Raw genomic sequence first — 11,269 nt, forward strand, 5'->3', positions numbered from 1 at the left:
ATTATAATATGAAAATATTTCACTGATCTATCACATTAAGTGTCCACTACGATCCATATTTTAAAGCACTATTAGTTATTATTTTCCATACTCTGTTTCAGGGTAATTTGTGACTCCCTCCCAACTTAGCCGCTAGCTGTTAGCATAGCCTTAGCCGCTGTGAGACCAGATGCATTCCTGATTTGCATTTCTTGTTCAGTTTTTGCAATTTCTGCTTGAGAAACAATTCTGAGACCATACAGACAGAGAGAAGAGGCTTCATCAGACCTGAAGTAGTGCATTTAGTTTATCAATAATCAGCCAATAAATACACTGATTATCACAAATATGGCAAATATTGGTCACAATACTTGGCCAGGCTGATAATCAGTCTATCCCTGAATCAATCTACAAAAAATGAAGTTTGGGATGAAATCTGAAAACATTCTTGTACAATGATCTCTTGATAAAAGATCCAATAATATCCATTCACCCCAAAGTTCTGTTTGACATCCTCTCCTTAATGTGAATTTGAACGGAATGCCACGGATGGAAACATCAAAGATGCCAATTTATTTTGTGAAGTTGGTGCATTCTTCCAGAATATTGAGTCACACTACATGTCACCTCGGATGTTAATAATGACTGTTGTCAGCTTTAGTGATTTTTTTTGCGAGTTGCTTCCAGTATATGATCACGACACTGAATAAGAACGAGCACCTACAGGCAGACGCCAAGTCCCTGTTAAAAACACTTGTCCGTTAGGAAGGTGAGACCGCTTGGATCTCACTCCCTTGGGTGCTAGGGCGTGAATTACCCATGAGCCAATTTGAATAACATTCATTGGGATTTACAATGTCATTCGAACAAGGGTTGACATTCTGGTAGAGTGTCTGTGCTTTTTGCTCGAATCCCAGGTGGCTACACAAGGGCAGAATGAGACACGGTGGCAAGTAGATTGTGCTAAAATGCGAGGCTGGATTCGCTGCATGGATCCCGATAATGATCTGGACAGGCCATAAACAGGAATGGGATTGGACTCCCAGTTGTCCCTAACAGTGTACAGTAGACATGCAGCAGGACACCACTCTAGGGAACGCTGAAGGACATCACGCTAGAACAGTGTACACATAATGACTTCGACTTAATCAGTGTAGCATTTTTGGCTGGGAAGACTATTTACAACTGTTCTGATTTTGTCACTTCTTCACTAAAAAGTATATATACTGAAACACTGCTAAGAGCGACAAAAGGACCCCAACATTCTTCTGGAATAAATATACATTTCTTAAAGGCGAAATGTTGTTTGTGACAAACCATGACAACAAATGCAGTGAGACTCAAATATGTGTTAAAGCATCTTACCTGCAAGGCATCCAGTGATTGATAGCAGAACAATTTGTTTCCATGGTAACATCATCTTTAGTTGCCGAGGGCTAATAAGACTCTCATCCAATTGCTTGTGAATGGAATGCTCTCCCTTGAATACAGGAATTTTAATCTGAGGGGAAAGTAATTATGGATGTGATTAAAATATGACATTTTGAACCAAATACGACAAGCATTCAACAGCAAAAAAACACGATTACAGTGTTGTTAAGTTACATAATTGGTTCTTATTATTTTTGAGTTACTGTAAGACAAGGGAAAGCGAATCTTGAGGAAGTGAGAAGGGGATGGGTGAGAGAAAACAGCAGCTTACAAAAAAACCTGAGGAGCCGGTGGTGCGATTTTCAGGTGGCACAGAAGACGAGACAGCTGCTAAATGGGTATGTTTTCTTTTACTGTGCATGTTTCTCATCCCGCCTAACAAGCTCAATTCTGCAGCTTTAAAGAGGAGCGAGGAAGGAAATGATTGACCTCAAAAGATACTTCTCTCTTCCAATTTGACTATTAATAGGAGCTGGCAGACTGTGTACCAGCACACCACAAAGTGCCACTTCATACTTTACCAAAGGGTTTGGTGGTCGACTGAATGTAACTAAAGTGACTGTTTTCTTTTTTACATACACAAATCATCTTCCCTTAGATCAACAGAAAATACAAGAGGGCCACACACTGAAACAGGGTTGACAGACATAATAAATGCACTATAGGAGGACACAAATTTGCAGTCGCATACCATTACACTTAAAGCTCAGTTTAGTAGTCTTTTTGGCCTGGGAAAGGAGTCTTCTGTATAAGACAATGACTTTAATGCTCTCGGTGTTGGGCAGTAGCAGATTTCTAGATTGCTTTTGTCAGCAACAACCGATGAAGGGATTACATTAGGGCTGCACTACCTCAAACCCTAACCCTCCTAATCCTAACCCTACTATCCCTAACCCTAAATTGACAATGCAATGGGTGCAATAGTAACACAAACATGTCACGCAAAGTCTATTTTTTATGCAAAAAAGAAAACTTGTATGGTTCCTCATTTTCCATTACTGATCTACAAGAAGAGTTGGCCTGATTTAACCTAATGTACTAGCATTTAATGGTTCCTCGATAAACAGAGGAGTTTTTTCTTCTGCTTTTTTTAACAAAAGACACAGAGTTTGTTGACATGCAGGCTTCCCGTGTGCACACAAAAATGAGGCAGAGCCATGAGAGAAACATTACAAAGGAAGATTTGCTTGCAAAAGTCAATCGGAGGGATAAACTATTAGCAGAATGATAATCACAACAATGATTTCGGCATCCAAAATTCAAAGATAGACTGCATTACTGACATTTATAATGCTCCACCAACAGAAAACAGTCTATGTAAATAAAACATCAGAATATCTTATTTGCTGCTGCATTACTGAGCGGAGACTAGAGGCTTCTCTGTGCACAGCTGTTCAGTTAGCTTCTACAGTAGTCTGCATGTGAGGCTTCTGTGGAACATCAGTAAATTGTTATATCTATTGATAATCAGCTGTGCAGCAAGTGAGACATTTTGAGTACCATTAGATTCATATTTTGTCTCAAGGAAATGCACTGTATTAAAGTTTCACTGTGATATAGATTTGTACACTACCAGGATTGCATCACTAAATAAAAAAATAAAACATTATTACAAAAGGTTAAAAAAATAATGAAAAGAAAAAAGAAAGTTTGCTCACTGGGATTCCACAGAATCATTAGATTTATTGGGTTCTTGTGTTTATTTTTAGACAGTTGTAACTTTCTAAATTAGTCAGGTTCATCTCCGTCATCTACATATAGTTTAGTTTTTAAAGTTAAGTAAAAGTTCAATAAAACTGTATTTATTCTTGGAAGGATTTGAATCTTAAATATTAAATTACTCAGGTGAATTCATATCATAACTAACATCATCGGGTCTTCAGAATTTTAAGGTTTAACGTTCAAGTAAAACCCGGTACTCTTTCATCAGTATCTTGCAATTGCTGCCACTATACAGAGTTGTGTGTTATGAGAGCAAAGGCAGATATGAAAAGCCATTCAAAGCAAAAAGCTATTTCAGATGTCTTTGCCAATGTTACACCATATGAAATTCACACTCAAAATAATTCCTCATTTCTCAGCTTATTTTAAATGATTTCCACTTCTGCTACATCACCCTTCTGGAATGATATATTTTCTTTCCAAATAGACTCATTCAAGTCATCCGGGGCATATTCTGTGTTTTTTCACACCATGGTATAGATAGCAGGGAAACTATATATTGCAATGGTAGTTTTTTTTGTTTTTTGTTTTTAAGTATTGTGCAGGCCGAGGTTACATTTTAGGAATTCAGTAACAACATTACTAATGTGGGTAATTGTGAAACTTTGACATTTTTGGGTGAGGGACAGTTTCCCAATTAAACAATCATTTGGACTAGATAATTCATATCATTTACCAAGGTTGTCTGGGATGTGCTACCTTAATGCTGGGGCTAAGGGGAAACAATTTAGCTAGGCACCGAAACTATTAAGAATACAGCTTAAAATCCATATTTCAAAAAATATTTATTCACATTTTCAATTTTGGCTAACGACAAAGCATCCATACAACCTAAATTATTGATTTTTTTCAGACTTGAATGGGGTTTAATTACATGGCATCGCAATGAGGATGGGATTTCAAGTGCTAGGTGCTAGGCTAAGCTAGCTGCTGACTAGTTATTGTGAGTAAACATTAGCATTGTTGCTTTTTATTTAAAATTCAAACTACCATTTGACATGAATGAAAAAAGATACAATCTTTCAAAGCAGTTGCACATTTTATTCCAGCATTCATGGCATAAAAGTAAGTCATTATGGGTAAATAAGGCTGTTTGCTAATTTTGCAACTGCCATACAGTAAGATGACCTTGAAGCTACAGAAACACTGCAAAAACTTGGAATAATTTTATACTACAAATGTTGCATTCAAATTATATGCAATTGGTTATATAGTAGCTCTAACTTGATTTTTTAAATAAGTCAATTACTTCAAGTTTAAAGCTTGTTGCTTGTTAAACCAACAAGGTTTTTAATTTTCTAACTCTACACACTAAATACTTAAGATATGTACATATGGTGTCTCTGGTTCTCTTGGTGGCTAAAGAAACTAATGTACATCTGCTGTTAAAAGTGATGAAATGGTGCAATTACATATTTCAAGGAACATGTAACAAGCAATTAATTGTAAACCTCATGTAATTAGACCAGCACCGCTTAAAACAAAGAGCCTGTGTTAGAGAGGAACATGCTTTTTGTTGGAATATGGGTTGTGAAGTGTGATTCATCCAAAGGGCTAAAAGTCAAAATATCTCAGTCTCTGGTGCACTAAATGTAACTGTTCTTTTTAAAACCTGTCTCTTGTGAGCCCTCGGACTTTGTGGAAGCATGATACATAATTGCTAAAAGTGCCACTTTAATATATTTGGTTGCATAAAGGTCATTGCTGGTAACTCACTGAGTAAGACTGCTTTATGGTAGACTCCCTGGATTAGACATTCTGGGCTTTATGTCTCAGTATCAATACATATCATGATAAAAAATTATACCATAAAGAAAGATTTTATAGTCCAGCCCTATAGCTTATTAGTACCACAAGCAGCCGCAGTGATTTGCTGCTGTAGCCAGTGATCAATGACGTAAATGGCCATAAAAACTTTTCTTATGTGGCGATGGAACAGAGAGTTGTAGCATTGTAATTGCAGTATCAGTGGCACAGGAGGGGCTTTGCTCAAGCTCTGACCTACATCACAGTAAGTGGAAACTGATACGCCTCTCAGGATTAAGAATTCAACCCAACCCCTCATTCTTACAGCACAACCCTGTTGTGTGGATTAACCCAGGGCTATCTTTGGAGTTCTTGAAACAGACCTAAATACTAACCACTCACTTGTTTCATCAACTTGTAACTATTGGATTGCGGCTGTGCTTTGACGTGAAAGGCATGCCTACATAATCTTATAGAGGAGTGTGAAAGCACAGTGGAGCACAGAGAGGAGAAATCATTCCATTTGCTTGATCATAACTTAATGGCCAGTGTTGGCTTAGCTCATGTGTCCTGGTGCCAGTAATTGTTCTTCATCTAGTGTAATTGCAGGCACAGCTAGATTCGGAGTGGATTTCCTGGTGTCTTTCAAAATTTAGGGGGCGTTTTGCCACTCTAAAAACCCATCACATTGGATTACACGGTTTGAGATTCTACTGGTGTAAAAAAAAAGAAAAAAAAAGTGTGCTGCATTTTTCAGTTTGAGTGCCGTATTAGCTGCCATCCGCTTCCAGGAGGATCCAACCTCGGCATCCCAACCCATCATTCCAAAAAGCTTCAAGTTCGTGAGAGGAAAATCTCCTTGAAAAGACTTTCTTTGCAAGTTGGTTGTTGCACAGTTCGTGTTTCTGCAGGTATAATGGTTGTTTTTAATTTCCTCCTGAGTACATCTTCTAAAACCTGCAAAAATGTTTTGGTTTTTTAACCTCTACTACATTTGCTTCTTCATTAAAAATTGTTCCATTAAACACCCTATATATGATGTTTCTTGCCCAGATTTATGTGTAAGAAGGGTGTGTCATTCCTGCCTTGAAGGATTTCAGTTTTCAGTGGACAGCTTTGCGGTGCTTCTTAGTGAAGAGATTAACTGTCTCATGATGCTCCGATCCTGTGAGTCTTAACACATTTAAAAAAAATGTTATTCTAGGCAACACACTGAGCACTTGTCTTTTCATAAAACACAAACTGTAATTCTTTTGACCTTCAAAAAGCCGCACCAGTGTCAAACCTTGCAGAGCTCGATATCACCTGAAGCTTTTGCGAATCCAAAAGAAGAAAGAACACAATACCTCACCCGGAGCAAACACAAAACAGCTCTTTTTGGCCTCGGTGGCGACGAAAGCGAGGTGGCATTTTTCTTCTTCAGCTTTCTCAGCTGAAATGATGAGCAAAAGATTGCTCTGCCAAATGTAATGAGCCATCACACTTTCACCTCCACAGAAGCTAAACCTAATGGAAGTCATTGGCTAAACGCATTCCAGAGTAAATGAGATGACTTCTTGGTTAGTGGGGCTGTTGTTTGGCGCATAATTGATAGGAGAGGTGGTTAAAGGCATCCATTTCCCCCCTGAGGGCAGCATAATTGCAAAAGAATCTAATAAGGGAGGGAGGAAAGGAGAGTTTCTATCAAAAGGGTGTGCACTCTCAAAGTCTGCATTCAGATCACATGCGGTACACAAGAAACACAGAGCCAGGAGATCCATATATATCAGATCATAGAAAAACAAAAAAAGAACTCTTTCTATCAGAAGTCAACACCGGTGGCACAAGGAATCTGAATTCACTGCAGTGTGTGATGCATTCATCCTCATGGAGTTATTATCTTTATGGCTATCTGCTGCCATCTCCATTAAATCACTCAGCAGGAGAACCTGGGAGACAAGGATCCGCCACCAGGGCCGGACTCAATCTGAATACACAGCTGCTCTGTGCTACTGCCAGAGAATGAAGAATTCACAATTAACCCTGCACTGATGCTTCCCAATTTACTCTGACTGACTGAAGACCTGCGCGAGTCTGTTTCACATGAACCAGAACAGAAAAAAAGTGATTAACAAATAAAGGCAAAGCTACACGACTGTATTTCATGGCTCATACTGGAGCTGAATACTTGAAAGGAAATGAAAAGAAGAAGCAGAGACGGCGTAATTGTTCGGTATTGATTGTGCCACAACTCTGCATTAGGCTCTCGGTTGAGTGAGTAGTGCTTCCTATGGCAAATTATGCATTAAGGTTTCAAATAAAAAGCCATTTCATGTAATTGGCCCCTCCCAAACCCAGCTTCAACAGCTGTCACATTAACATTCATGGAAGTATTGGTTGCATGCGATTTCTCTCCAGAGATGCTCCTTCCATTTCATTTTGAGCACAAGCCACGCCGACTAAAAATAAAAGTAGCCACTTCACACGAGTGATTGGCATGTCACACTGTTGTGTATGAATAAAACAGCGCGGTTTGGTCACAACTGTGGCTAAGGTCAGGGTTGAATGCTGGAAGACAACACAGAGCTATAACTAGAACCAGGAGCTGTGCTTGGGAAATATCACTCAAGTGAAAAGCAAAGGGACATGACAGCACTTCACACTCAAATGCAGAGAAAATTGCAATTTCACTACCACATATGACCCCCTCTGACAGCAGATTTGAAATGTCTGTTTACCACGGTACAACTAAACATCTGGCCAGGATGCTCTGGCAGACGTTGTACAGCTGTGTATTTCCATGCGAAAAATCACTGAATCCCTGGAAGACAGCAGGACGCCCCCAGTGACTCCCTGCGATGTTAAACACGGCTGCATCCCTCAGCTGCTGCCTAACGCAGGGGCAGGAGAGTAAGTGCACTTAAAAGAGAGGGGAGACGCGATCCATTTCTCAATCCCATCATCAGCCAGGCACATCCCTAGACCCTCATCCTAGATACAGCCGCACAACACATGACTCGAGGTCAAGCACGAGGAGCAGGAGACACTCAGGCAGCCTCTTTACATTTTGTTTTTTTCATATGCTATTCAATTCATTTCACCGCCTTTCCGGAAAAGGAAACTGGCTGTAGAATGTAATTGCCACTCTGGTTCAATCAAAAAGGCTTTTGAAAGCAAATGGTGGTACAGTATAAAGTCATTCCTGCACTGCCATGCTGGATATTGCTGCGTTACAGAATAATTCGCTGCATGGCTTCAAAGACATGTTTCACCTCTCTTTTGGTTATAACTTGTTATCCTGCAGAGGTTCTATAAATAAACAGAAATAGACGGGAGAACAATTACAATCCCTCCTGAATAGTAGGATACTTTGAAGATGCAGCCGACTGCATTTCACTGTTCTGTCCATTTGCAGTCTGGGAGGGAAAAAAAAAAGAGAGGGAGAAAAATGAATATTTGCCAGTGCAGGAAAACCAGTGGGCAAATATTTGGCATGGGCATGAAAAAGAAAGAGAACTGGGCTGTTAAGATCATTTCCTTAATAACTGTGCTCTGTGAGCATCACCTATCAGGATCCTGTGAGATTATGTAGAAAAAGCTGAAGACAGAATTAGAATATTTTTATGTTAGAGGACAAAGGGAAGCAAATCAGAATGACAAATGCAATATTTTAAATCATCCACATGAGCTCAGACTCCTTTTTTTTGCTCAGCAGAGACTGAAATAATTGCCTTAAACAAGTTGGAGAGAGAGCTGCTCTCCAGGCGGACAGTCCTGATGCTGTTTCTCTGTGTGACTGAGCAGAGCAGCACCATATGGACTTTGTCCTAGATGAGGGAAATGAGCCCCAACAGTAGAAATCCCAGTAGGACCATTCAAACCATTTGAGGCTTGCTAGAAACGCAGCCATCAGCATCAGGCATGTGAGACCACTATCAGCATGCACACTCTGTCCCCTCTTGCAAATTTAAAGCACACACAGCCAGAGGACTGAGGCTTTTCTTTTCTTTTTTTGATTTATGTAGGCTTGTTTTATTTTTGCTCTCTGTCAAATGAAGTTGTGTTTTCTGTCATTTCTCCTGCAAAGCAAAGGAAGCAAACTTGACAGGACACAGTTCCTGGCATGCAATGGAAAAAAAAATAAATCAGGCGTCACAACAGCATCCAAGCATGCACGGATGATCTCTAGCTGATCACTTACTTGTCCTAGGATGCAGATTTTTTCCTCTTCATTAAACTGCTTTGATTGTAATTCCACTATCCGTCAGATGTGCATTTTTCACAGCAACTCTCTCAGAAGCCAGAGAGGAGGCTGCTCTGCTCTGCTCTGCGCTCCCCGCCGTGTTTGCGCTCTGCACTTAATTCTGCTCCGCTCGGTGTTTGAGGATGGGACTTAATAGTAACCTCTGTCTTCGGTAAATTCCACAAATCTCAAGTGATTTTTCCTCTCCCTCTTTCACTCTCTCTCTCCCTTTCTCTCTCTCTCTCTCTCTTTTTTGGGGGTGCTGGGATGAGGAGACGACGCGCTCTTGTTCCTCGACCTCCTCGTGTTACACTCCACAAGATGCTGCCAAGAAGCAGGAGAGGACAGCGGTGCCTCTGAGCGGAGACTCACATTGTGCGCATCCCCGGCTCTGCTCTCTTTGTGCGCAGGAAGAAGCGCCCACTGGTGACGCGTGAAAACACCCATCGCAGCACAGTAATGCGCCACCAGCCTATGGGCACCTGCCATTCCTCTGCTTAAGTGGGTGCACATTAGATCTCGGGATGTTTGTCGTTGTGATAAGCAGACATCAAGTGGAAATTTACAAGAAGAAGATTTAAAAAAATGAATAGGTAAATTATGACGAGAAAGAGCAAAGGAAATTTGAACATGAGCAAAAATCGTTTATCACAATAACCAAACAACCTCATCTGTGATTTTTTTGTTGGTAAAATTGTCTTTTTTGTGGTGAATCCATGCAGGGACTTTGCAGTAAATGTGATGAATTGTGGCTTCTGATCAATAGAAGCAGGGAAGGTGGGGAAGTGATTGAAGTGCTTTAGCGAAGCTCACTTATTAGAGCTTGACATGAGGCATATTTCAATTTAAACAACAAAAACAATCAAAACGTGGACTTTTTTTTTTGGGATAAATCCTTGTTAGAGTTCATCCTGAAACACTGCACTGAAAGGTACAGTGCTAGAGACCACACAGGAAGGTGCTTTGCAGCCTTTTGGTTCATAAATATGATGTCACCTAATTTTAGTTTCATTGTTTTCATGATGCAACCATCCGAAATCACAGAATGTTTTCAGTGGAGTCCCCCCCCCCCCCCCCCCCCCCCCCCCCAACAGCTCAATCACACGCGTATCCATAAACACATAATAATGTGGGATTATTTTACACACTAGATCCTTGTTTACAGTGTTCATGCACCTGGTTTAAAGCTGCGGTAATCAATATTTCCATGCGCAAAATGAATCAAATTACTATATGTAGAGTAAAAGGTGCAAAACTTACAAAATTATCATCTAAATTTATTGTTTTCCGCAGCTGTCTGCAGTGTTAAAGTATCTTTCAGCTCATTGTTTTGGTTCTGCAGACCACAAACTTCCTATTTTTCACTGTCTTCTCTTATTATTGCTTTGTGTAGTACCAGCAACATGTGGAAGTTTTCAGTCAGAAGTACTTGCATAAAACCACAGTACATGATGTGACCAGCAAACACAAAACTGACAATTAGCTCGTGAAAAGGGCTGCAACTAAAGATTAATCTGACAACGCTTGTCTCAATAATTAATTAGTTTTTTGGTCTCTTAAATGTCAGAAAATGTGAAAAATGTTGACGAGTGTTTCTTAAAGCCCAAGATAACAAATGTCTTTATGTCCACAAGTCAAAAATACTTAATTTGTTGTCACAGTAAACCAATTAAACCGGAAAATATTATAATTTAATAAGCTGGGACTTTTTTAGTTTGTTGTGTTTTGTTTAAAAATTACTGTTTAATTCAGTATTAAAAGTGTTGCCAATTGTCTTAATAGTCAAGAACCAGTTGATTAATTGCGAATCACTGGACATTATTTAGCAGCTTTAAACTAAAGCTAGAAATAGGAGGTGGCTGAGGTCCAAGTAGAGCTAAAAGGAGAGTGAATATTGTTGACAGTGAGTTGTAAAAAGATACCAAACAAAGACTAGCGTTGGTCTGTGTCTGCTGAATGTTGCTGATATATTCATCATATTAACTTAGGCAATTAGATGACAACATGCCAATTATGTATGTCCCGATCACAATCCTAAAATACATCCTTAGGTCAAGTTCAGGGCAATCTATGCATTTTTTAACAGATTGGTATCGCTACAAAGCTAAGTCTGATTGTTTGTTTAAACCCACCATCACACAAGTGCCATATATATGACTGTAAATATAT

General features: G+C 39.6%; 1 protein-coding gene across 1 annotated transcript in view; it reads right to left on the bottom strand.

Moving 5' to 3' along the window:
* cntn3b (contactin 3b) overlaps positions 1-9,518 on the bottom strand; it is a 60,088-nt gene extending 50,570 nt beyond the window's left edge. Inside the window, exons 1-2 of the mRNA XM_022222640.2 lie at positions 9,059-9,518; positions 1,345-1,480 (exon numbers count right to left, since the gene is read on the bottom strand). Of these exons, the coding sequence (XP_022078332.1) occupies positions 1,345-1,399 (55 nt within the window). The 5' untranslated portion in view covers positions 1,400-1,480; positions 9,059-9,518. The remainder of the gene's footprint in view (positions 1-1,344; positions 1,481-9,058) is intronic.
* Between the last annotated feature and the right edge of the window lie 1,751 nt (positions 9,519-11,269).

The sequence above is a fragment of the Acanthochromis polyacanthus genome, chromosome 5 (assembly GCF_021347895.1).
Source record: "Acanthochromis polyacanthus isolate Apoly-LR-REF ecotype Palm Island chromosome 5, KAUST_Apoly_ChrSc, whole genome shotgun sequence".
NCBI lineage: Eukaryota > Metazoa > Chordata > Actinopteri > Pomacentridae > Acanthochromis > Acanthochromis polyacanthus.